Source organism: Sorex fumeus, unplaced genomic scaffold (assembly GCF_029834395.1).
Source record: "Sorex fumeus unplaced genomic scaffold, SorFum_2.1 ptg000001l, whole genome shotgun sequence".
Taxonomy (NCBI): Eukaryota; Metazoa; Chordata; class Mammalia; order Eulipotyphla; family Soricidae; genus Sorex; species Sorex fumeus.
Window position 1 is genome coordinate 2,383,698 of NW_026606058.1, and position 27,525 is coordinate 2,411,222.

A 27,525-nucleotide genomic window follows, 5' to 3' on the forward strand; every position below is an offset into this window, starting at 1 on the left:
GGGGCACCCGGGAACGCAAGCCTTCCCCCCGGGCGGGGTGCCGGGGAGGGGGCGGGCGGGGCCGCGCCACGTGACCCGCCGCGGCCCGGCGATTGGCTCCGCTCCCCCGGGAGGGCGGGCCCGCGGGCGAGGCCGGGCGCATGCGCGGTGCCGGATTTCCCGGCCGCCTGGAGTGGAGCCGCGGGGCTGGCTGGTAAACAGGATCGGCGCGCCGGAGGGGGAGGGGGCTTCCTCCGCCGCGACTCCTCACGCCCGCCCCCGCCCCCCGCCGCCGGAGCCCCCCGAGGGGCAGCAGCCGAGGCGCCGGGCCGAGCGCGGCCGGATGGTGCGGGCCTGAGGCGCCCCGAGCCCGCCGACGCGCCGGGAGCGGCTGGCGGGGCGGGCGGCCCGCGGGATGCGGGTCCCGTGAGGCGGCGAGGGGAGGGGTCGCCCGGAGCCGCGGAGGAAGCGCGCCCGCCCGCCCGCGCGGCCGCGGAGGGGGAGGGGGCGGCCAAGATGGCGACGGCCCCGCCGGGCGCCGCCGACGCGGGGGTCTCGCCCTGCACCACGACCCTCGGTGAGCGGGGCGCGGGCGCGGGCGGGGGCGGGGGACTAAGGCGGGGGCTGTCGCGGGGTCGGGGGGTCCTGGGCCCGGGGTCGGGGGCTGTCGCGGGGTCGCGGTACTGGGTCTGGGGGCTGTCGCGGGGTCGCGGGGTCGCGGTCCTGGGCCCGGGGTCCGGGGCTGTCGCGGGGTCGCGGTACTGGATCTGGGGGCTGTCGCGGGGTCGCGGTCCTGGGCCCGGGGTCTGGGGGCTGTCGCGGGGTCGGGGTCCTGGGCGCGGGGTCGGGGTCCTGGTCCTGGGCCCGGGGTCCGGGGTCCTGGGCGCGGGGTCGGGGTCCTGGGCCCGGGGTCCGGGGGGCTGTTGCGGGGTCGGGGAGTCCTGGGCCCGGGGTCCGGGGGGCTGTCGCGGGGTCGGGGTCTTGGGCCCGGGGTCCGGGGGGCTGTCGCGGGGTCGGGGTCTTGGGCCTGGGGTCCAGGGGCTGTCGCGGGGTCGGGGGGTCCTGGGCCCGGGGTCCGGGGGGCGGTCGGGGGGTCCTGGGCCCGGGGTCCGGGGCTGTCGCGGGGTCGGGGTCCTGGACCGGGGCCGGGGTCCTGGGCCCGGGGTCCGGGGGGCTGTCGCGGGGTCGGGGGGTCTTGGGCCCGGGGCCTGGGGGGCTGTCGCGGGGTCGGGGGGTCCTGGGCGCGGGGTCGGGGTCCTGGGCCCGGGGTCTGGGGGCTGTCGCGGGGTCGGGGTCTTGGGCCCGGGGTCCGGGGGGCTGTCGCGGGGTCGGGGGGTCTTGGGCCCGGGGTCCGGGGGGCTGTCGCGGGGTCGGGGGGTCCTGGGCGCGGGGTCGGGGTCCTGGGCCCGGGGTCTGGGGGCTGTCGCGGGGTCGGGGTCTTGGGCCCGGGGTCCAGGGGCTGTCGCGGGGTCGGGGTCCGGGGTCCGGGGGGCTGTCGCGGGGTCGGGGGGTCCTGGGCGCGGGGTCGGGGTCCTGGTCCTGGGCCCGGGGTCCGCGGAGGCGCCTTCCCCGCACGTCGTTGGCTGAACGTGCCCCCCACTTTGGGGAAAGAACGGGGCGTTTCGGAGACGGTCTGAAAAATTGGGAAGGTCGCGACCCGGGAGATGAGATGCCACCATGGGTGGGTGGGGGGCGCGTGATTGGCACGCGCGACTGACCCGGGTTCGATCCCCCCCCCCACCCGCGCCTCCCAAAGCGTCAGTCCCCCAAGCACCCGCACCCACCGGTCCCCGAGCCCCGCCGGGTGTGACCCAGGAAACCGAAGCGGGGCGCGGAGCGGAGGGTGGGGGGATCCCGTTCGGACCCTTGATTAGCGCGCAGGACGGGGCAGGTGGGCTGCGGGGGCAGGTGGGCTGCGGGGTGCGCGCGGGGCCCGGGAGGGACGGGGCGGGGCGGGCGGAGGTGGGTGGCTCCGCATGGGGTTGCATAAGAGGCGTCGGCACTTTGGGGGGCCGGAGCCGGGGACCCTCGCCCGGAGTCGTCGGCGGAGCCGAGGGCGGCTCGGGGACCTGCAAGGGAAGCACCAGCTTGTGTGTAGGAGAGAAAATGTGTTGCCGGCGGGGCGCGTGTCTGGGGGGCGGGGGGTGAGTCAGCCGCCGTTCTGGAGCCGCATCGAAGACGCCTGGTGTGCTTGGGTGACTTGCCACCTGGAGAGAGACCTCTGGGTGCTGCATGTTCTCCTTGGGAGGTGGCTGGTCCACCTTGGTCGAGTGGACGCGCGGTCGGTTGCGGGTACCTTCCTAAGCTGCAGTTTTATTTATGCACATTCTACTTTTAGTTTTTTTTTGGTTTTTTTTTTTGCTTTTTGGGTCACACCCGGCAATGCACCCGGGTTACTCCTGGCTCTGCACTCAGGAGTTACTCCTGGCGGTGCTCAGGGGACCCTATGGGATGCTGGGACTCGAGCCCCGGTTGGCTGCGTGCAAGGCAGACGCCCTACCCGCTGTGCTATCGCTCCAGCCCCTACTTTTAGATTCTTGAGAGATGATTTTTGCTTTGCCTATAAGAGCCGCAGGGAGCCAGAACCACTCACGTGGCCTTCTGAGTGAGGGAAGGGCAAAAAAAAAAAAGGCAAGTTTTGGGAAATACGGTAGCTCTTTCGTGCTTCTGCTTTGGGGGCACACCTGGCCACGCTCAGGGAGGACTTCCTGGCTCTGCGCTTAGGAATCACTGCTGGTGGTCCTGTGGGGAAAGGGGGGTCCTCTGGGGTGCCCCTATATGGTAGCTTTTTCATTCGAAACCTTTGCTTTCTCTGACACAAAGAACGATTGTGTGTAGGTATTTTTCTACTAAGAAGCAGGTTTTATCATAAAAGGTGCTTGGCGGGGACCATCTGGAGTGCTGGGGATCCAACTTGGGTCAGCAGCAGCGTCTAGCCCCAATACGTGACTTATTAGATGTCACGTTTGGTCTTTTTGTTTCTGTCAGCTCCAGGGCCAGCGTTTTAGTAAATTAGATTGTTTTCACCGGAAAGTCACGGATTATGATTTAGTGGACTTGACTCTTCCAGATTCTACTGTTTATAAGTGAAGTCAAGGGATGAAGATGCCTAAGTTACCACTATGGGACTGGAACGTTAATACAGTCACTAGGGCACTTGCCAACCCGGGTTCAATCCCTGGCACCCCACATAGTTACCCAGGTACTGCTAGGACTAATCCCTGAGCGCAGAGCCAGGGTATCGCTGGGTGTGGCCCCAAAACCCAAAATAGAAATAACTTTGGGGCAGGAGGGAGAGAACTTGCCTTGCACGTGGTCAGCTCAGCTTCAGTTCCCAGCACCAACACATGTGCGCCCCTGAGCACAGCCAGGTGTGGCCCAGAAGTTAAAATAAGTTAAAATATGGGGCTGGAGAGAGAGTTCGGATGCATTATCCTGTCACTGCTTCCATGTGTGGCCCTGGTGGTCTTCCAGAACTGCCGGGCCTGAGCAGCATTGTAAGCCTGGGACCAGGATCGCTGGGAGTGGCTTCTGGCTGTACTCCCCAAGCAGTGTGCTGGGGGTCTCCCTCAGACCCCCCCTTAGAGTCCTCTGAGTCCTCTTTAAAGTTTTTTTTTCTCTCTATTTTGGGTCACACTGACGACGTTGCTCAGGGGTTACTCCTGGCTTTGCACTCCGGAATCACTTCTGGCGGTGCCGGGCTGGGGGACGGCACCATATGGGATGCTGGGAATCGAATCCGGGTCGGCTGCGTGCAAGGCAAACGTCCTACCCGCCGTGCTGTTGCTCCAGCCCCAAGTTTTCTTGTATTTTTCCAGTATTCTACTAGCTCAGTAAAGAGCACGGGATCCTTGAAAACTTCCCCTTCCCCTTCCTCTGCTTCTTAGCAAGATTGGAATTCAGTTAGGTGAGAAATCAAGGGAAGGGCTGAAGAGGTGGTGTGAAGGATTGAGTACCTGCTTTGCATTCAGAAAACCTGGGATTGATCCCAAGTGCCACATGGGCCCCTGGCCACTAGTGAAGTGACCCTGGAATGCAGAGCCCTAGTATAGAGAGTCAACAGGCAGAGTTCCTGTGCACCACTGGCTGTGGCCCAGAACCAAAAAAAAAACAAAAGAAATTTGGGGGAAATTTGTTCGTGTATATCTCCTTTTTTTTTTTTTAATGATGCTGTGTATGTTTGGACTTGGTGAATTAAATTTTATAGACTAGTGATTTATTTATTTTTTTTTTTTGGTTTATTTTCAGGAGAGGTGGGTGTGTGGTGCACCCACAGATATTCTGGACTTACTTCTGGCTTTGTGCTCAGGGATTACTCCTGGGCGGGCTCAGGAGACTGTATGCGGTGTTGGGAATTGAACCCAGATTGGTCACGTACATGCCCTACCAACTGTCCTATTGCTTTGACCCTGATCCAGTTTTGTTTTGTTTGTTTTGAGTTTTTGCTGAGGGATCACTCCTGGTGGTCCTCCTGGGACTATATGGGTGCTGGGGATCAAACCCAGGCCACCCATGTACAAGGCAGGTGACCTCCCCGCTGTACTCTTGCGTAGCTCCCTATCAGAGTAATTTTAAAGGGGAGGGATTTAGACCATACCTGGTGTTGCAAATGGCTACTCCCAGCTCTGCGCTTTAAGGGTCAGTCCTAGTAATATTGGAGGACCACAGCTGCCAGAAATCAAACCCAGATCACCGTGACAAGCATATGCTCCAGCCCTTTGAGCTATGGGTCTGTTACTGGCCCGGAAGAGAGAGAGAGAGAGAGTGAGTGTGTGTGTGTGTGTGTGTGTGTGTGTGTACACGCATGTGTACGCATGCTACTTGCTTGGGGAACCATATGGAATGATGGGCTCCCAGGGATTGAAACTGGACTAGCCACTTTCAAGGCAGGCGCCCTGCTCTCTGTACTGTCTCTCTGGCCCCCACCTTATTTTTTATGTATTTATCTGGACTCCAGTTTTGATGAGACTCTGCAGACAAGATTTCTGGTGGTGGTTAAAACCTATTCACGAGCCTGAGAGGTAACTCAGCAGGCTGGAAAATACACTTTGCGTGCAGGAGGCCCGTGTTCAGTGCCTAGCAGCTCGAGGTACCCCCAGCATTGTCAGGAGTCGCTCCTGAGCATCACAAAGTGTGGCCCCCAAATAAAAATAGGGGCCAGAGGTACAGTCCAGGGACTAAGATGCTTGCTTAGCCAATCCCAGTCTGCTCCATATATAGCACTGTATGGTCCCCTGAGCATCACTAGAAGTGACACCAGGAGTAGCCCCTGAATGTGTGTGTCCCACAGACTAATAAACGAGTGAGTAAAATCTATGCAAGGTGAGAATATCAAGTTTTAGGGGGCTGGAGAGAGTACATTGGGTAAGGCACCTGCCCTGCACACCGCCAAACTGGATTTGGTCTTCTGCACCCATATGGTCTCCCAGCCCACTAGGAGTGGTTGCCAGTAAGCACAGTGGGTGTGGCTCAGAAACAAAACGAAGTACTAGAATGTCAGGTTTTGGGGACAGATTGAATAACTTTTTGGAAGAATTACTCCTGTAACTCAGAATCATTTCACATTCAAATTAGGAAATACAGATTATTTAGAACATTTGCTCCCTGTCATATGAAGCCTGTCTACGCTATTATTTTTTTTAATTTGTAAAATTTTATTTTCATAAAGTTGTTGACAGGAATTGATTATATTCAATATTTCAACACCATCCCACCACCATTACTTCAAATTTACCCGCCGCCACTCGAACCTGTCCCAAAGGAAGACGCTAGATAATTTATTTTGTATTGCTTTGTTGTGAATAGTATGTCATGTCTGTAAGGGTCTATCTCACAGTGACTTGGTAAAAAAGTAGAAGTCTGAGATGTTGCGTGGCCATTTTCGCAGTCGCGCGTTCCTGGAATTTCTAAAAGTTTAAGTAATTGGCGTCTGGAAACGTCTCTGCCACAAGCTGCTTGGTTCCAGGATTCATTTGTGTTTTCTGGATCGTTGCCGTTAATGCGCTCAAATGGCACCGGAGCCTGCCGACATTATTTCATGGTTAAACCAGAGCTTGTCCTTTGTGCTGCTGACGAGTGAAATGCCGAGGATAGAGTAAATCAAAAGCTCTTAGAAATGTCTGATACCTTTTTCCGCTGGGAGAGTTCCCATGTTTGGGTTTGAGGAGGCAGTTCTGAATGAGGATCAGCTTTCAGCTGCCATCACTGTGTTCTTGTTCCTCAGCCTTGGTTAATAAGACACTAGGCAGTTTGTTGTCTAGATTCAGCTGCTGGGTGTGTAAAGCACATTTTCTCTTTTTCCCCATCAATATTTGCAGTGGCCTCACCTGTTTCGGAGCCACACAGGGTGATGCTCAGGGGTAACTCCCGGCCCTGCACTGAGAAATCACTCCTGGGTGGTGCGGTGCTCACGGCTCCTTGTACAAGTTGTACCTGGGTCACCTGCATCCAAGGCAAGTGACTTTACTGCGTGTGCTATTCTTCGGGTCCAGAGTGGCTTCACTTACCCAGCCCTGATAAGGTGCTGTAGTCGGTGTGACTGTCAGACTGTAGAAGAAAGAACCTGTTTCTCTCAACTGTTGCTTTTGACTAGTCCGGCAAAATTTGAAAGTCCGCTGCTGAGTCCTCTTTTACTGCCAGGAAGGGAGTGAGGAGTTTCTGTTTTGGAGACTTGGAGTTCCTGGAGGAGTTAGAAAGTAGGGCTAGAATGCTCCGTTTTCTGTTCCCTTGAAGTAAGAGCTGTGTGCGAAAATCATGTGAGGGGCTTGGAAGGTGGAGCAACGGACTCGAGTGGATTCTTTGCATGCAGACGATTTCTGACACTGCATTGTTTCCTGGGCATCCTGGAGTGACTCCCCTGGGAAACCATTTGTTTTGTGGGACCAGAGCAATAGTACAATGGTTAGGGCGTTGCTGCTTCTGCCCGCAGCCCACCTGGGTTCTATCTCTGGCACCCCATATAGTCTACCAGGAGCAATGTGAACTATAATCCCTGATCATCATCGGATCTGCTGCAGGCGCCCCGTGGCCGCCCCCTCTGGCCCCCCAAGCTTTTCCCCCCCTCTGTTGCTTTTTTGTTTGATTTGGGTGGAGGACTTAGAAGGTGACTGGGGTACTTGCAGCCACATTTCCCCCTACCCCATTTTTTTTTTAATAGGAGAAAGGGAGATAGCTTAAAGGGCCAGGATGCATGCTTTGTGTGAAGGAGCCCCTCATTTGGTTTCTTGTTTTGGGGGCCATACCTGCAGTACTGAGGGATTACTCCTGGTGGTTCTCAAAGGACTCAAATGGTGCCGGGGATTAAACTGGGGATGCTACGCTGGCCAGCCATGTAAAACGAGCACCAAAAGCCTCATATTATCTCTCTGGCTCAGGAGACCCTTATTTGATCACTGATACCGCGTGGTCCCCTGAGCACTGCCTGGTGTAGCCCAGAAAAGTAAAATCACGTGTGACTCCCCCCCACCCCCAAGGAAAAGCACTTGAAATCTTAGAAAGTCGGGAATCTGTAGCTCCTTTTACTTCAAATCAGATTATTTTGTTTGGGGCCACACCTGTGATGCTCAGGGCTTGCTCCTGGCTCTGCACTCAATAACCAATCCTGGTGGGGCTCACTGGACCTTATGGGGTGCCGTGGATGTGGTTGGAATCCTGGTCCCAGGTCAAATCCGGGTCTCGGTTTGGCTGTGCACGAGGCAAGTGCCTGACCCACTTTACCTGCTGCCCTGCCACTCTGGCCCCCAGGTCAGATTATTTTGTCCTGACAGTGCTTAGCCAGGAGTAAGCCCTGAGCACTGCTGGGTGTCATCCATAAACAAAAATAAAGCTAAGCACTGCCAGGAAAACCCCTTCATCCGTACAGTTTCCTCCATGTGGGACTGTACCCAGTAATGCTCGGGGTCTGCTGCTACCAGTGATATTCTCAGGGATCACTACAGAACCTGAGGCTCTACTTACCCACCCCACGGTATGATTTTTACCAGAAAGAAAATGATTTGGTAACACCTTAAGCTCCTTTCCTGACTTCCTCCCCCTTTACCTGGGTTGAAGCATTTCTGTTTGGAACCTTTCTACGAGGACCAAGCCTTACTTATTACTGATTCTGGTTGCTTTGTTCATCCCAATAACCCGATAATTCCAGATATTTTATTAAAGATGCTCTTGTCTTTACGGAGCTGGAGCGATAGCACAGTGGGTAGGGCGTCTGCCTTGCATGCAGCCACCATGGCCGATCCGAGTTCGATTCCTCCGCCCCTCTCGGAGAGCCCGGCAAGCTACCGAGAGTATTTGATATGCCAGACACAGTAACAACAAAGTCTCCAATGGAGACGTTACTGGGCCCGCTCGAGCAAATTGACGATCAACGGGAGGGCTTTTACCTTTACCTTTACCTTGTCTTTACATTGGCATACATACATGCAGCAAAAGATGTGGTAATCTCAACTCTTCCTGATAGTGAAGAGTGAAACCAATGCTATTTTTCTGAAGTGAGCAACTGAAATTTAGAAATCTAAAGGTAGAACAGAATTCTCTTGTAGTCAGATTACATACCATTTTGGTTGGTATTTTATAAGTAGGGAAAGGTATTTGTTTACTTTCTCTACAGAGAGTTTTGAATTCCTCCCTTTTTGCCAGAAAACTGACTTCAGAATGTCATTTTTGAGCTGGAGAGAACTCACTGGGCTGGAGCACGTACTTGGCTGCTGGAGGCCTGAGTTCGGTCCCTGGCACTATGTAGCAATCTTAGCACTGAATCAGGACTCTTCTGAACTCTTCTAGGTGTGACCCAAAATCAAAGCAAACAAAACAAGTTGAGCGGAGGTAGTACAGTGGGTAGTTTTACACATGGCTGGTTCTGGTTTGATCCCAGAATTGCGTACGTTCCCCTGAGCACACCACAGGGCGTGATTCCTAAGTAGGGAACCGCGGACCAGAGAGAGAGAGGGAGCAGGTGAGGCATTTGTCTTGCGCATGGCCGGCCCAGATTCAATCCCCAGCACCCAGTTAGGGTCATCAAGCCACCAGGAGCTGTCACTGAGCATAGTAGCCAGGAGTTAGCCCAGAGCACTGCTGTGTGTGGCCCCAAAACAAAAAAAGTACTGAAGGTCTGGGGCAATAGTGTAGCAGGTAGTGCATTTGCCTGGCACATTCCTGACGTGGGTTTGATCCCTGGCACCCTATATGGTCCCGCCGAGCACTGCCAGGAGTAATTCCTAAGTGCAGAGCCAGGAGTAACCCCTGAGTATCACTGGGTGTGACAACAAAACAAAAAACAAACCCCACCAACCCACAGAGCCAGAAGAGTAAGCCTTGAATACTACTCGGAGTATGGCCCCAAGTCACTCCTAAAGTCTTTTTGAAGGGCCTGGGTAGGGTCTTGAGGATGCCTGGGGTCCACTAGGGCTACCTGGGTGGTGTTCCAGGGTCTCCGGGGCCACATCTAGCAGTGAATGGGGGCCTCTAGGGCTACGTCTTTGGTACTAAGCGGTCGTGTGCTGCCTAGGTTTGAACTCAAGGTTCTGCATGCTTCCCTGACCGTTGAGCTGTCTTCCCAGCCCAGAATGTCATCTTTCAGTGTCACCGTGATTAGCCATTTCTTTTCTGCCATGACTGCACAAGGCAGGTACAATTTTACAGACGGAGTAGGTATACAGTATCTATTAATCAGTAGTATGAAGTTATGTAAGTTAACTTTGAGTATTGTAATGGTGTGTTTTACTTGTTAATTTCTGTGGACTGTTCTGGGTTGACATAAGACTTCTGATAACTTGATTTAAATACGTGCTAGGTACTAGCTATTATGTATTTTATCAGCTGATTTTTCTTTGATAATGCGGTGGAAACTAGTCTGTGAAGTGAACAACAGACCTGACAACCAGAGATAAGAGCAGACATGATGGGGAATGGGGAAGGTGGTTATTTTCTCCTTTAAGCTGAACACAGAACAAGACAAAAGTCAGTTTTTTTTCCCTCTTCTTTTGATTTATTGCATATATATATTTTCAGTTTTTTATTAAAGCATCGTGATTTATAAAGCTTTTTGTAGCTGAGTTTAAAATAGTGTTCCAGGGACTGGAGAGATAGTACAGCGGGTAGGGCGTTTGCCTTACACACGGCTGACCCGGGTTCGATTCCCAGCATCCCATATGGTCCCCCGAGCACCGCCAGGAGTAATTCCTGAGTGCAAAGTCAGGAGTAACCCCTGTGTGTAGCCGGATGTGACCCAAAAAGAAAAAAATAAAACAGTGTTCCAGCACCAATCCCACAACCTGTGTCAACTTCCCTCCACCAGTGTCCCCAGGTTCGCTGCTCTCCCCACTCCCGCCAGCATGGCACCTCCACAGGCAGTTTGAAGCTTGTTGAAGTCTGAATATTGTTTTCAGCATTATTGACTCTGTAGTTGGAATATTTTATTTAGCTATACCACTCCTTTACATCACCAGTGTGTCCTCCATTTTTTTCTTCTTTTTGTTGGGTGTAGATTGTGGGAGCAGGGTGGTCCCAGGCTCCCAGGCCTCTGTAGGCTCAGTGGCCACTCCGCTGTTCAGCCAGCGATATGGCTAGCTGGTTCAGCGCTGGGCTCAGTCAGGGCCACCACCCGTGTGGTGTAGAGACTTGATCTCAGGGCCTGTGTGTGTCAGACCTGTGTCTTGGGCCTTTGACTGTCTCCCTGGCCTCGTGTATGTGTTCAGGAAGAATGAAAGGAAGTCCACTCTATTTTTTCCCCCTGGTTTTTGAGCTACCTAGTCTGGCTGGGCTCCAGGACCACAGGTAGCTGCAGATAGAACCTGGGTGCGGCAAGCGCCTTCCCCACTGTGCAGTCTCTCTGCCCCAGTGCACTGTTTTCTGACGGTTCCGTGGAGGGACTGTGCTCCACTTAGAGCATCTGGGCTCATGGTTTCCTAGTGGAAAAATCCCCCCCCCCCATTTTTCCCAATTGCACCTTCCTTCTCTACCCATCACTCATGAAAATTATGTACTACCCCCGTTTTGTTCTCTCTTAGGATATTGCTTTGTTGTTTCCTTTCTCTGTGGGGGTGAGGAAAGTGCTCCCTTGGCTCCCCGGGACAGTAGGTCTGCTTTCTACAGTGCTGGGACTGGCACGCAGTGCCAAGGATTACAGCCTGAACTTGAAACAAGCTTGTGCTCTGACATATGAGCCACTTCCCTGGCCACTCATTTTTCTTACTGTTTTCTGTTGGACTTTTCTTTCCTCCTATTCCTCCTCTTCTCTGCGGCTCCTTGGATGGAACCAAAGGCCTCACATTTACAAGGAAAGTTGTTCAGCTGAACTATATCCATATCCTTGGCCCTGTCTTTTGTAATTTGCCTCCAGTCATTTTTCTCTTTTTCTTATCTGCTGTTACACTGTTTTGTTTGTTTTGATTTTGGGGGTGGGGGTAGGTGTTGGGCTACACCTGACAGTGCTTAGGGTTTGTTCTTGGCTGGTGATGCCCAGAGGACTGTATGCGATGCCAAAGATTGAACAGGGGTTGGCCATGTGCGAGACGAGCATCTACAACTGTACCATCTCCCTCCCCCCTCATTGTTTATGTCTAATGGCTATAGAGGATATGTAATTATAAATATCTAATTCTTGGAAAAGTCTTTTTTTTTAGTAAAAATAAGTCTTTTTTTTTTTTTTTTTTTTTTTTTTTTTGGCTTTTTGGGTCACACCAGGCGATGCTCAGGGGTTACTCCTGGCTCTGCACTCAGGAATCACTCGTAGCGGTGCTAGGGGACCATATGGGATTCCGGGGATCAAGCCCAGGTCGGCCATGTGCAAAGCAAGTGCCCTCCGTACTGTACTAGCTCTCCAGTCCCTTAATGCTCTAAATATATGTGTGTATACACACACACACACACTTTTTTGGGTCACGCCTGTCAGTGCTCAGAGATTATTCCTTGCTCTGTGCCCAGAAGTTACTCCTAGTAGTACTTGAAGAACTATATGGGGGGCTGGGGGTCGAACACAGGTTGGGTGGCATACAAGGGAAATTCCCTTCCTGCTGTTCTCTCTCTGGTCCCTTAGTGTTTATTGTATACAAGTTAGACTTTCTTACCAGAAGTTAAATACAATTCAGTTTAGTAAAATGAACTGCATTTTATTTTATTTTATTTTTTTTTATTAGTAAAACACCATGAGATACAGTTGTAGACTTACAAACTTCCATGCTTGGGTTTCAGTTATACAATGATTATGTGCCCATCCTTCTGCCAGTGCCCATTCTCCACCACCAATGAACCCAGTAGCCCTCCCACCCCCACCCCCCCACCACCCCTCCCCACCTCTGTGCCAGGGCATTCCCTTTTGCGCTCTCTTTCCTTTAGGGTGTTGTGGTTTGCAATAGAAGTATTGAGTGGCCATCGTGATGAACTGCATTTTAAAGATAGATAGAGCCAGATTGGTAATAGAATAAGTATCATTTTGTCCACAAAGTCAAATTCCCCTTGATTGTAGGTACCTTATCCAAGAGGCTGAAATCCGGCAGAGTAGCTGGGTTTTTCGTCCTTTCAAAGAGGGCTTTCATTCTAAGAGATAGATATTTGAGGGTTAAGAGTCACGAGAAAGATCTCAACAGACTGGTACATGCGTGTATGCAGGGGACACAGGTTGATCCCTGGCACCATGTGGTGCCTTGACCCTGCTGGGTATGGCCCAGTGACTGAAAGGAAGGGGGACACAAAGTGGCAGTAGCCAAAGTTTGCCAGAAGCAGAGGGAAAGGCCAGAGAGATAGTACAGCAGGTAGGACATTGTACCTGATAGTACAGCAGGTAGGGCAGGTAGGTCAATCCCCAGTATCGAGCATTGGTGGGTGTGGGCCTCCCCAAGAAGAGAATAGGAAAAAAATCACTTCAATAAACTTTAAATATTCATAATAGAGTTGTGTGTGTCATGCCAGGAATCCAAAGCAAGGTCCTCATACATGCAAAACATTCCTCTACTGCGTGTTCCTGAATGGTCCAGTAAGTTACATTTCATTTTGTTTTCGAAGAGGGTTCCAACTGATGGAGCTCAGGTCTTCTGGCTTTATGCTCAGGCCTGATGATACTGAGGGTCCTTCTACAGTGTTGGGGAGACCAAACCAGAATCAACTCCGTTTAAGTCGAGCGTGTTAAAGCCCTGTACTATCTTCCTCAGGAGTGACCCTGATACTGCTCATTGGACTATATGTAGACCAGGGCAGGATGCATGACATGCCGGCACCTTAAGCCCCATATAGCGTGTGTGTCTGTGTGTGTCTGTCTCTTCTTCTCTCCCTCTCTCATCTCTATCCTCTCTGCGCTCTCCTCTCTCAGTCCTTGCCCTTGGTTTTCTAAACTGGTTTGGTTTAGTATTTAGTGTGGCTGTATTGATACTCCCTCTCTCCTCCTGCCCCCAGAATTGGTTCTGGGGATTGACCCTAGAGCCCTGCAAACCCAAAACAAGTGTTCATAACTGAGTTACCTCCCAACCATGACAAAAAGAGAAAAAAATTTTCTTGACTCTCTTTGAGCTGAGTGCGCAACATTACTTATGTCTGTGGAGTCAGGTTGACAGTTCAGTATACTTCTGGGTATTTTCATTTGGGGAACTTAGTGTTTTCCAGTATTTCAGGATCACAAAGATGAGAGAGTTTCACGTAATCATCTCAACAGCCGAGATTGTGACTTGGTTTGGTTTTGGTGGGTTTTCTTTTCCCCCCTTAATCTTTCAATTTCCAGGATCCCTTTGGAGTTAGAGTTTTGCTTCTATGAAGCCTGATTGTCTTTGTCTCTGAGGAAGGAGCTGTCAACACGGATGTGGTGCTGGCAGGGTGCTGGGCTGGGCTGTGTATTCCGGCTGTGTGACCTGTTCAGGCAAAACGCCAGTTGTCTGAGGAATGTGTGTATCTGACTGGCCTCAGCGTCCCCAAATTATACGTGTAGTTCAAACATCGAAGTCAGTCACATACTGGCTCTTAGTTTCTCATCTGTTGGATGATGTCATCTGTCTCTGACGGAAATGCTTCTGTTCTGAAAGCACAGGGAGAGGCCCTGGTATTAAGGCCAGCTCTGTTTTGTTCCAAGCCCTGTGGGGGAAACAAGGTATTTACTTCTAATGTATCTTTTTTTGGTTTCGGGTTTTGGATCACAGCTGGCTGTGATCAAGGTCTACTCCTGGTTCTGATCACTTCTTTCTTCTTCTTCTTCTTCTTTTCTCTCTTTGGGTCACACCCAGCGATGCACAGGGGTTACCCCTGGCTCATGCACTCAGGAATTACTCCTGGCGGTGCTCAGCGACCCCGTGAGATACTGAGAACCCGGATTAGACGAGTTCAGGGCAGACGCCCTCCCCGCTGTACTATTGCTCCAGCAACTCTGATCGCCTCTGGCTGGAGTCAGGGACCATGTGTGGTTCTGGGAATCAAGCCTGGGTCAGCCGGTACCAGGCGAGTGTACTTGCCTATACTGCTCTCTAACCGTCACTCCTCCCTGTTTTTAACGAGGGCACCTCATTTCTACCTTTTTTTAATGCCCCTTTCCTCAAAATCACATTGAGGATTTTTCTTTGACTTTCTTTTATTAAAGATTTTGTTTTATTTCATTATATAAATACTAGATCTTTTATATTTCTCAAATCTTAACATCTAGGATACACGGTAAAATTAGATCTTTGTGGGATGGGAGATGTGTTCTTCTTGTGTTTGATCTCTGGTATCCTCTCCAAATTTGGTTCTCTGTTTTTTTTGGGGGGGGCTCTGTGTTCGGGGCTCCTTCCTGGTGATTCTTGGGGGACTGTATTCAGTGCTGGCAAGCAAACTGGGCAAGTGCTTTAATCCTTTACTGTCTCTCTCCAGACTATAGTAGAGGATTTTATAAGAGACCATTTTTCTCTTGAGAGAACTGAAAGAAAACTCTTAAGATTAAACCACCTCTGGTAGCATAGGTTTTTAAGTTTGTCTCAGCCTGTATTTATTTAGGTGTTTGCGGCCATACCGGGCAGTGCTCAGGGCAACTGAGTGTTGTGCTTTGGATTGAATCAAGGTGGCCTCATGTGAAACAAGGATCTTACTCCCTGTACTATCTCTATAGCCTCCAGATTGTAGTAGTTTTTAAATTTATTATTTTGGGGGCGTCACCCCCAGTTGTGCTCAGGGCCTACTCTCGGCTCTGTGCCCAGGGATCACTTCGGATGAGCTCGGGGGACATACGGGGTGCCGGAGATTGAATCGCGTTCCCGCATGCAAGAGAAGCAGCCCACCCACGGGTTGCTGTGCTCTCTCTCCAGCCCCTTTGCCAGCCTGACCTGGTCGTCAGATCTGCCAGTGCAAACACTCAGCTATCCCGTTTGTGCCGGAGGCTCTGGGACTATAGCAGAGGTTCTTGGGGCCCTCCTGGATCACACGTGGTAGCAGGGTGGCCGTGTGGCACAGGGGCTTGAACTGCCCTCTTGGATGCAAGGCGTGTGCTTCAGTTCTTAGGACTCTGTCCCTGGCCCCTGGATTTGTGTGTGTGTTTGTGGGTGTTTGTTTGCTGAGGATTGAACCTAGTGACTCATGAAGGATGCACTTTATACCCGCTGAGTTCCAGCCCGTTCTCTGTTTCACATTGTTTAGTTCTAAGTACTGTGTAGTAAAGAGTATATTGGAAATGAGCTTATTTGTAGTTTGAGATTATCTGAAACATTCTAGTTTTTTTCCCCCCTCACATTTTATCTTCTGCCTGGGCAACGTAACACGATAGTAAAATGCTTGAAATACTTTGTGGGGTAGAGAGTGATGGTGGTCTGGGGGAGGAGGGGAGCTGATCATCATAAACATAACGACACTATCATTACGATCTCTTTGATTGTTAAATTATACAGTTACTTGTTACAGAAAGCTTTTGTAGATCAGAAAAAAGAGAAACTTAAAGGTAATAAAAACCTACCTCCACTAGACAGAAGTACTTGAACATTTTGATACTTGATCTTTGGTACTCTGTAAATAAAGTGAGAATAAATAGAGAAGTGTTTCACAAAACACTTCTTTGGTTTTGTTTTTTGGGGGCCACACCTGGTGCTGTTCAAGGGTTACTTCTGTCTCAGTGCTCAGAGATCACTCCTGCTGGGCATTAATCTGGATTGACTATATATGCAAGGCAAGCACCCTTCCTGCCCTACTATCATTCCAGCCCTTCACAACCGGTATTCTGTATAACTTAATATTTTTTTGCTTTTTTGGTCATACCCAGCAATGCTCAGTGGTAACTCCTGCCTCTGAATTCAGGAATTACTCCTGTCAGTGCTCTCAGGGGGCCATATGGAATGCCAGGATCGAACTCAGGTTGGCTGTGTACAAGGCAAACATCCTACCTGCTGTACTATCACTCCAGCCCCTAACTTTAAAAATATTTTTTTTCCTCAACAATTTGAGAAATCCTGTTCATAAATATTGGTAAAAAAAAATGCTGGTCATATAGTCTCAGCTTTATGATTACACCACAGTTTTGTACCACCGGACCTCCATCCACTTGTATTCTTTCCAGTTTATAGTATTTGACTAGTTTTAGTCATTATGTGGTGTTGTAATAAATGTTTTTGGCCATTTGACTAATTATTTCATTTAGGTTATTCCTAGTTCTTGCTAGTTGTATATCCTTTCTTAAAACTTTTTGGGTCACACCTGGCTATGCTCAGGTTACTATTACTTCTAGCTCTGAACTCAGAAATTATTTTTGGCGGTGTTCTGGGGACCATATGGGATGCCGGGAATCAAACCTGGGTCAGCTGTGTACAAGGCAAAGACTCTACCCACTGAACTGTCGCTCTGGGCCCAATTGTATATACTCTTAAGACTTTTCTGCTAGGAGGATTGCTCCATGGCTTGGATGCCAGCCTCACATGCTGGGGGAAAAGGCAGATCAGATAGAGAAGGGACCACCAAGTAAAGGGTCCTTGGAGGACCCGCTCAGGATGGGAGATGTGTACTGAAAGTAGACTATAGACCAAACATGATTAAGTGGTTAATACCTGCATTGCAAACTACAACACCCTAGAGGAGAGAGAGAGTTAAAAGGGATTGCACCTGCCACAGAGGCGGAGGGAGGAGGGGACAAAGGGGTGATACTGGGAACATCGGTGGGCGAGAATTGGGCATTGGGATGGAGGGATGGGTATTTGATCATTGTATCACTGAAGCGTAAGCATGAACGTTTGTAAGTCTCTGACTGTACCTCATGGTGATTCAGTAAAAAATTTAAAAAAAGAAGACTTCTGCTAGATTGTCAGCTTCTAGAAGAAGAGTGGTTTTGGGGGGAACAGGGCTACACCCATTGTTGTTCAGAGGCTGGTCAGTGTGCATCGCTGAGGTATTGGAGATACTCTTGACGGTGCTCAGGTGGGAGCTTTGTGTTGCTGGACATTGAATCTGGGCCTTCAGCATGCAAAGCATATTCATTAGCCATTTAAGCTATCTCTCCTCCCCATTTTTTAAAATATAGAAGGCTGCGTGCAAAGGGTCTTTGTGAAAAGTTTTTGCCAGTCTGGATTAATTCCATAGTGACATAGTTTGGGTAATAAGTTTTGTGACCCACTCTGGGGATTTTTCTCTCAGAACTTTTATTTTTCATTGATCTAGAACTGTAAATATCTCTTGGGATTTTTTTACTTTTATTTTTCACATTTATTTTTACATTTATCTAGAGCTGTAGGTATTTTGCATTCCACAGGATGGTGCTCAGGATCAGGCTATATCCTATTCATAATTTTACTTACTTTGGGGGACTTGGAAGTCATACCTTTAGAGGTGATGCTCAGGACTGACTCCTGGCTCTGTGCTCAGGGATCACTCCTGACCGGGTTCACGGGACACCAAGGGGTGGTGGGAATTGAGCCTGGGTCTGCCGTGTACAAGACAAGTGCCCTGCCTATCTGCTGTACTATTGTTGGACCCTTTTCATGATGTTGAACTTCAGAGGTTTGAGAAAATGTGCGTTCTGTTTCGGCACAAAGAATCCCAGAAGTGAGTGATTGATAACTTTTTGTTTTTCCTCGTTTAGGTTTCAACTTTCTGTGCTGTGGGGTGAACCGTAAGAGAGGTAGATCTGATGTATGTCTGTGCCGAAGAAGCATGAGCTCGCAGTAACTAGCAGCTAGCTTCTCTCTCCCATAACGATTGCGGACTTTTTGTGGTGGTAGTGCCTGGCCTTCTGGGAAGGTTGTGTGGTATTTTGCATATGTGTTTAATGGTAACTCCCACTTGCCTCTGCCCTCCCCAGGAGAGATGCTGTCTTAACATAGAATTTACCTTTTCTTCGGTTCCACGGAATAATCTGAATCAATTGACAACACTCTGTCTCCCTGGAAATCTTCCCATAACCTTGTTTTCTTTTATTTTTGTAATTTATTCCTCCCTTTCTGTTAATTTTGCAGTGAGGTAACCAAGGTCTATGGAAGTTTTAACCGACTTACCCAAAGGTGCCTAAGTTAGTAAATGCTGGATCTCCTCTAGAAACCCAGCACACACTGAAGTATTCCGATTTCAGACCGTAGCGCTTCCATTCCTGTGCGTTCTGCTGTCATTGCTCTCTTTACTAATCTGAAAGTCTCAGTACTAATGTGGCTTTAAACCAGACTAAATATTTGTTTTTGAAAGGGCACTGACTTCTCCTTGCCTAAGGAGAGAAGAATGGTATAGAAGGAAATTTTTCCTTCTGGTCTTGACTTTCCTGGGAAGAAAAAAAAAAACAACAAAACTCTGAACTCCTGTTTTTGATCGTTCTTTCAGAGTTTCAGAGTGTGGGCCTAAGCTAGTGATTGGTAACTGATACTCCAGTTGATTTCAGGATTCCTAAGACAGTTTGCCCTTTTTTTTTGGGTTTTTTTTTTTCTTTTCGGGTCACACCTGGCGATGCCCAGGGGTTACTCCTGGCTCTGCACTCAGGAGTCACTCCTGGCGGTGCTCAGGGGACCATATGGGATGCTGGGAATCGAACCCGGGTCGGCCGCGTGCAAGGCAAACGCCCTACCCGCTGTGCTACCACTCCAGCCCCGACAGTTTGCCTTTTAGAGCCCTTCTATATCTATGGACATATCTTCAGAGATGGGGATCGAACCTAGGGATTCACTATTGCTGAGTTATCTCCAGCCCAGAATTCTCTCTCTGTTGAGCCAAGGTCCTGGTGCCATACTCATCAGAAAGAAAGCTAACCTGAGAAGACTGGAACCCTTGCCACCAGGAGTAATTCCTGAGTGCATGAGCCAGGAGTCACACCTGTGCATCGCTGGGTGTGACCCAAACAAGCCAAAAAAAAAAAAAAAAGGCTACTTATATGTTGGAAGAAGATTGGAACTCTTGTTCCAAAAATGAAAGGTGCTCTCCTCAACTAGTGAGGGCCTTTTAGCTACTCTAAAACTGGAACTTTTGCAGCCAACCTGGGTTCGATCCCCAGCATCCCATTTGGTCCCCCGAGCACTGCCAGGAGTAATTCCTGAGTGTAGAGCCAGGAATAGCCCGGAGCATTGCCAGGTGTGGCCTCACCCACCCCCCTCCAAAAAAAACACAAAAAGACGACTCCCCAAATTGTGAAACTTTTTCAAGAAAGTGTCAGATTTTGAAAGACAGATTGCTTCTTTTAAATACTGTAATTGATTTAAAAAAAAGAATCTGTGTGAGAAAACTCAACAGGCTTTAGTGCATGCTTTGCATGTGGGAGCCCAGGTTGGGTCCCCAGCATGCCATGGTCTACTGAGCCCTGCCAGTCATGGTCCAGAACAAAACCCGAAGGACTGAAAGGTGCCTCCTTACCGTTTTTGTCAGTGACATTGATGACTGTTGCCAGAGGAACAGAAGCTTCTTGTTACTTTCACTGAGAGGAACTGGAGTAGGGGCCTCTGCTCTGAATCCTTTTATCATTGAAAATGCAAAAGAAGATTCCCAGGTCCCATGGAAACAGGCTTACCTGAAGAAAAGAAAATGTGTTTGTATTACTCATGAGGAGTGTGAAAAGTTATTTAGTACGTCACCACATTCTGGTTCCATTGGTCTTTTTGAAATTGAGAATAAAAGATGTTGGGCTCGAAGAATGATGCAGTAGCTTAAAGCGCCTGCCTTTGCAGGTGGGTGTTCATAGTTACAGACCAGTTGAATCCGGCTGCTTGAACCTGGCAGCTGTGCTGTGGCCCCAGACAGGGTAAACACTTTATTTTATTTTGTTTTTTAAATTTTTATTAGAGAAACATCACGAGGTAGAGTTGTAGACTTACAAATTTTCGTGCTTGGGTTTCAGTTATACAATGATCGAGTATCCATCCCTCCACAGTGCCCATTCTCCACTACCAATGAACCCAGTAGCCCTCCCACCCCCCATCCCCCCATCCCACCCTGCCTCTGTGGCAGGGCATTCCCTTTTGTTCTCTCTCCCCCTTTGGGTGGACAGCATAAACGCTCTTGACCACTCTGTTGCCACGTGTGTGCACACACCACAGCCTCAAAACTGTGCTGGTTGACAGCTGGGAGGACTTGGTGCCCACTTCGTGAGAATTGCAGTGACTCCAGGCGAGCTTCACAACCACAGCTCTGCTTCGAGTAAGGGTGGAAGCCCAGCCATGCGGGTCTGCCAGCCCGCCCCGAGCGCCTCACCCTCAGTGAGCGTCAGGTCTGAGTATGCAAACACCACATCCTTTTGCCCTTGCAACAGTGATACTGGGAAGTGGTGACACCGGGAGGGAGTTAGATCTTTTTTATTTTTATTAATATCTCGCCCGCACGGCAAAGCCTGGCAGGCTACCCGTGACATATTCGATATGCCAAACACAGTAAAAACGAGTCTCACAATGTTACCGGGCCCGCTCGAGCACATACGATGAACAACGGGAGGTCAGTGACAGTGATTAATTTAATTTGATATTTATTGTTTGTTTTGTTCTTAGGCTTTTGGAACACACCCAGCATGCTCAGGAGTTACTCCTGGCCCAGGACACAGGAATTAGTCTTGGAGGGCTGGGGGATCACATGGGGTGCTAGAGATTGAACCTGCGTTCGCCACTTGCAAGGGAAAAATCTCCACTCGTACTGTCACTCTAGACCCTAGATTGTTTCGTCATAACATTAATTTGGGCTGGAGTGTGTGCTTTGCAGGAAGGACTGTTGGGTTTGGTCTCTAGCTCTGTGTGGCCTCTGGAGTGCTTCCAGGAGTGACCCCTGCGAAGTGAACAGAACTCTTGTGTGTGACCCACAAACTTAAATGAGTAAATAAATAGAATACAAGATGAGAGTGTTAAGCAAAAGAGTTAAGGGACTGGGGAGACAGTAGACAGGATACATAGCCAATCCATGTTCGATTCCCATATGGTTCCCTAAGCCTTCCAGGAGTGATCCCTGAAGGCAGTGCCCAAAGTAAGCCCTGGACACCGCTGGTGTGGCCCTAAAACCAAAAGAAGGGGAAAGAAGAAGACTTGACCTGAGGATCCAAATGAGAGTTTCAGTTCTGATTCAGTTACTACCTTTCATTCTTATTTTGAGCATAACCTCTTTGTTCCTCTGAGCTTTTAAAAGAAAGAAGATTAGAACATTGCAAAGAATTTGGGCCCGAGGGAGAGTACAGGGTCAGATTGTTGCTTTTCTTGCAGCTGATTCAGGTTTGATCCTGGAATCCGATATGGTCCCTAGAGCACCACCAAGAGGGATTCCTGAGTGCAGAACCAGGAGTAATCATTGAGTATCACTGGGTGTGACCCAAAAGACAAAAAAAGAAACAGTTCAGAGTACCTTAGGGGACCATATGGAGGTGCTAGGGGTTGGACCTGGCTTGGGTGCATTGAAGGCAAGATCCTTAGCCTCTAGCACCTTCTTTTTTTTGGGGGGGGGGGTCATACCCGGCTTAGCATAGGGGTTACTCCTGGCTCATGCCCTGAGGAATTACTCCTGGCGGTGCTCGGGGACCATATGGGATGCTGGGAATCTGAATCCGGGCTGGCTGCGTGCAAGGCAACGCCCTACCCGCTGTGCTATCAGCCTGCCTCTAGCACTTTATGGTCTACTAAGCACCACTGCATCTGGTCTCCATTTTCCTACCTCTACCCCCTAGAATTTTGTTGTGTGAATTGTGGGACCCACAACTAGTGGTGCTCCAAAGACCAGGGCTGTCTCTGGCTTTGCTGAGGATTGAATCCATGTTCTTGAACAGGCAAGGTATGTGTGCTGCTCTTTGAGTCATATCCTTGGCCCTCAGCTTTTGTTTTGTTTTGGAGCCCACAGTTGGTGGTGATCAGAACTGCCCGACTCAGTGCCTGATCACCCATGTCGTGCTGGGAATCAGATTTGGTTCTCTTGAATGCAAAGCGTATCATTCATCCTGTTGAACTGTCATCCCCTGGAGTTTACAGCACACTAGTTGCGTGCTAGTTGCCTTCAGGTATTTCCCCAAAAACCCTGTGTTTTTTTTGTTTGTTTATTTGTTTTTTACTTTTTGGGTCATACCCGGTGATGCACAGGGGTTATTCCTGGCTCATGCACTCAGGAATTACTCCTGGCAGTACTCGGGGGGACCATATGGGGTGCTGGAAATCGAACCTGGGTCGACCGTGTGCAAGGCAAACGCCCTACTCGCTGTACTATTGCTCCAGCCCCAAAAACCCTGTTTTTTATTTTGGCCACGCCCACCAGTGCCCAGTGCTTCCTTCAGGCTCTGCATTCAGGGCTCACTCCTGGCAGGCTTGGGGAACAGTATGGATGTACTATTACTCCAGCCCCACAAACTTGTATTTTAGTAGAAGAATACTTTGGAGGGAGGACATTGTAACATCATCACTGTATTAATGTCACACACAGAACAGTTGTTCTTCTCTTGAGGCTCCTGTGTCAGTGATCTCCCACTTTTTCTGGCATCCAGACTAGTTTTATACTTACTCGGTAAAACATGTTCTTCTTTCTTGTTTGTTTTAGGCCATACTTGGTGGTGCTCAGGACCTTCTCCTGGCAGTACTGGGGTCAGACCTGGGCCTCCATGCCAAGTGTGCAGTCCAGCCACAGAGCAGTCTCTGTCCCTAAACGTGTTTGGGAGCAGGGCCTGTCCACTGGGAATCCTCCGCCCTCAGGGCCTGTGGCTCAGTGCGAAGGCCGCGGGATGTGATATCGTAGGGGAGATTGGCAGTGCTGGGGCTCCGGACTGTCCAGTATACCCTGTGGTCTCCACCTTCGCCATGGTTCTTGTTTTTGGACCCATACCCAGTGTCCATACTCGGGGCCTACTCCTTGCTCTGCCTGCAGGAATTACTCCTGGTGATGCTTGTGAGACCATATGGGCTGCTGGGATTCACTGGTCAGCTGCGTCCAGGGCTAACAACCTACCTGTACTATCTCTCCAGACCAGTCCAACCACATTTCTTAAATCCGTGGCTGAACAATTGCTGCTCCTGGTGTGTATGCTGCCCCAGCACATGTCTTGCCTGTATCTCCTGCCTTGAGATGTGTCCTTTCATACTTGGCCGTCTAATGCTGGGATGGGTACTGGGGCTCTGTCAGCCTTTGGAGAAGCTTGCATATTCTCTCTCGAGCTCATTACTCTATCTTCCTCCCTCCCCTTCCTCAAAACTCCCAAATAAATTTCTTTTTTCACTTTTTTATTGAATCACTGTGAGACAGACCCTTACAAAGCTGTTTATGATTAGATTTCAGTCATACAGTATTCCAACACCCGTCCCTTCACCAGTATTCATTTCCCAGCACCAGTGCCCCCGGGTTCCCTGCCATCACCCCCCACCCCCCACCCCCTGCCTGCCTCTATGGAAGACTCTCTTCTCTCTGTCTCTCTCTTTCTCTCTCTTCCCCCCTCCCTCTCCCTCGCTTCCCTCTCATTCTCCTCTCTGTCTCTCACCTGTTTTTCACTTAACCCAAAAAAATCATTTCTTCCTCCCTTCCTTTTGATGGGGGAAGGGTTGTGGTGCTGGCGACTGTTGTGGGCCTTGCGTGTGCAGTCATGTGCGCCAGCCCTTTGAGCTATTTCCCTGCAGCACTTTGACAGTCACTTGAGATATTCATTCCGAAGCTTTTCAAAGTGCTCCGTAGGGGCTGAAGCAATAGTGTGCTGGGTGGGGCATTGCCTTAACGCAGCCGACCTAGGTCAATCCCCAGCATCCCGTGTGGTTCCCAGAGCACCACTAGGGAAATTCCGAGCGCAGAGTAAGGAGTAAGCCTGAGGGGCTGGAGAGATATATATAGCCCAGCGGGTAGGGCGTTTGCCTAGCGCACGGCGACCCAGGTTCGATTCCCAGCATCCCATATGGTCCCCTGAGCACCGCCAGGAGAAATTCCTGAGTGCAGAGCCAGGAGTAACCCCTGTGCATCGCCGGGTGTGACCCAAAAAGCAAAAAAAAAAAAAAAAAAGTAAGCCTGAGCATTCCTGGGTGTGGTCCAACTCCCTGACCCCCCAGAATTGCTGTACGAATATAACTAGACCAGTGATGATACAACCTTTCTAATATTCTATAAACATTTCAGTTTATTTTCTCTGATGTTTGTTTTTGGGTCACACCTGGTGGTGCCCAGGGCTTGTTCTTGACTGTTCTCTCCCGCATGCAAGAGGAATACATGCTGCAGACGTGGGCTCCTCTCCCTACCCTGGGGAATCAAACTCTGTTGTGGCCCACCTGGGCGCTGGCATTAAGTCCCGAATATAACAACAGGCTTGTCTAGCACTTTACTGTCCGTAAAATCTACTTGGGGGGAATACGTGGTGCCGGGGATCGAACCCAAGCCAACCATGTGTAAGGCAAATGCCCGGCCTGCTGTATTCTCATCTGGTTTGCACCCACCCCCCCTTTCTGTTTTTCTTATTTTATTTTTAAGTACCTCTTTAGCATGTTGACTCGATAGAAATAAGAGGGTGAATGTTATTTTTGTTGGTGGGTGGTCAGGGTCTGCAGTCACTGAGTTTCCATTTCATCCTCGTGACATACCTTTCTTGGGAAGCTTAAATGTGGGTTTCTGAACAAATATTATAAATCACCTGCATTTGCTGTTTTTTGGTTTGTCTTTGGACCAAAGCAGGCAGTGCGCAGGGTACTCCTGGCTCTGCACTCAGAAATCCTTCCTGGCGGTGCTCGTGCTCTGGGAACCTTATGGAATGGCAGGGATCGAACATGGGTCAGCGACTTGCAACGTATCACTGCTGTGCTATGCTCCAGCCACTCAGCTGTCTTTCTTACCCAGCCAGAGTACAACCTGCTTGAAGATGAGATCTCCTAGTTAAATTTTAGCCCGGCAAGCTACCGAGAGTATCTCGCCCGCACGGCAAAGCCTGGCAAGCTCCCCGTGACGTATTCGATACGCCAAACACGGTTCAACAAGTCTCAGAATGGAGACGTTACTGGGCCCGCTTGAGAAAATTGATGAACAATGGGAGGACAGTGACAGTAAAAGACGTTCTGCTGAAAGTTGTGAAAATTGCCCATTTTGACAATTTTGGGGTCACTTACTGCAGCATATTTTCCTAATAGCTGGATGGTATTCCCTCGCCTCTTTCGTTGAAAAGAGGAATGAAAACCATCTGTTCCCCCTCGCCCCTTTTTCTGTTACCCTGACTCATGGGGAAAGAAATTTTGCTGCTTTGCTTATTGATAATTAGTCTTTGTAATCACAGCATTTCCTGAGCCCAGCTTTCTTCTGGAAGTCCTAGTTCCCTTGATTGCTTTCCCTCTGTGGTGTTGAGGATTGAACCCAGGGTTCCTTCATGCAAGTTACACATCTCTTGCCCCTTCATCAATTTTAATTGATCATGATGACGAGTTGACATTATTGCCCTGAATCTCATTTGTCTCTTGCTTCCTCACTTGCCTTAATGTGAAGTGGAACTGGTATTTTTCTACACATACTATTGAAGATCCATCTCATGGGATTCCTCTTTTTAAATTTTCTTCATTATGGGCTAGTCTCTATTCCCTTTGAATTCTTGAGAACTAGGTAGAATGGGAGGGAGCACACCAGGTAGGGCGTTTGCCTTGCACACAGCTGACCCAATTTGATCCACAGCATCCCATGTGGTCCCCTGAGCACTCCCAGAAGTAATTCCCCAGTGCAGGGTCAGTAGTAACCCCAGAGCGCCACCCGTGTGACCCAAACTGCCAAACTGCATGCTCTCTACAAAAAGAAAAAAAAAAAACTTAGGTGGAAGTGGTATTCCTGGAAGGTAAAAGGGCCAAAATTCTTCATTCTGATGGAGAGGTTCTGTTTCCCTGTGTGATTATGTTCTCTGATTTGGTTATGAGTCAAGGTTAATGGGAGAGCAAACCTCCGAGAGCTGATTTAACCTTGCGGAGTAGATTTTCTTTGGATATGGTTTTGTCCTTTCAAAAAAAAGTGGGGGTGGGGACTGGGGTGAGTGGAGGAAGCTTTGGGCCATATGCTACAGTGCTCAGGGCTTTTTCCTGAATCTCTGTTCAGGGATCATTCCTGGCAGGTTTAGGGAGATCACAAGTGGTGCCAGGGATTGAACCCAGGTCAGCCATGGTCAGGGTAAGTGCCTTGCCATAATATGGCTCTGGTCCCGGTTTTGTCACTTTCTAAGTATACTTAATGAAGTCTTTTCAGAGTTTAGGTAAAAGTCATAAATTATGGTTGTAAGATTGGGGGCTGGTGAGATAGTACAGTGGGTAGGGCACTTGCCTTGCATGAAGCCGACCCAGGTATGATCCCCAGCCCCCTATATGTATCCAAGCCTGCCTGGAGTGATTTCTGATGATTGCAGAGCCCTGAGCATCATTGGACGTCGCCCTCAACAAAACAGAGCAACACACAGCAAAACGTGTCTGGTTGGTTTAAGGGGCTAGAGAGAGAGCACAGCTGTGAACGAAGCTGACCGGGTTCGATGCCTGGCATCCCATATGGTTCCCCAAGCATAGCCAGGAGCAATTCAAAGAATCTGGTCTCACTGAGCAAGAGACAAGCTCCTTTTCAAGTCTGGTGACCCGAGCCCTAATTCCTCCGGTATGCTTGATAGAGATTTTGTGTGTGTACATAATTATGATTGTATTATGTTTTGTTTTATTTATAGCACCGTCTGGAGTCAGGAAGTCCATGCCATCTTCTGAGGTGCGTATCATAACTAGTGGTTACTAAAACTTGTTCTAAGATGGAAGGTTATTTGTTTACCAGACCTTCATTGGTCCTTTGAAGCCTGGTGGTTTTTTTGCATTTTCTCTACTAGGCTAGAAATTAGACAACTCTACTTTTTTTTTATTTTTATATTTTCTTTTGGGTCTTAGTTATATTAAACGGTTTTTAATGTACAAAGAGTAAGTCATGTAAGTGTCATTTTGGATACTTTTATTGGACGCTTGACCCTACCTGGCAGTGCTGAGGGCCTGCTTCGGCTCTGTGCTCAGGGATATTTTTCTGGTGGGGCTTGGGGGTTATGTCTGAGGCTTATCCGGAAAATTATTAAATAAATAGTGCAGAAAAGCCATCAAGGATGACCTCAAAAACAGGAGAGCAGCAGTACTGGTAGATGCAGCAGAAGCTGGGAAAAACATTCGTAATGCCCGCCTGTCCTTCACCAACTACAAAACCAAGATGACTGCCCTCCGACATCATGATGGATCTATCACA

General features: G+C 49.7%; 1 protein-coding gene across 2 annotated transcripts in view; it reads left to right on the plus strand.

Moving 5' to 3' along the window:
- The first annotated feature begins 451 nt into the window (after positions 1–451).
- PIP5K1A (phosphatidylinositol-4-phosphate 5-kinase type 1 alpha) overlaps positions 452–27,525 on the plus strand; it is a 52,152-nt gene continuing 25,078 nt past the window's right edge. The window contains exons 1-2 of one of the 2 annotated variants that reach the window (XM_056106803.1): positions 452–556; positions 26,972–27,009. In XM_056106803.1, the coding sequence (XP_055962778.1) occupies positions 496–556; positions 26,972–27,009 (99 nt within the window). In that variant the 5' untranslated portion in view covers positions 452–495. The remainder of the gene's footprint in view (positions 557–26,971; positions 27,010–27,525) is intronic. The other variant, XM_056138826.1, reaches the window with a different exon arrangement.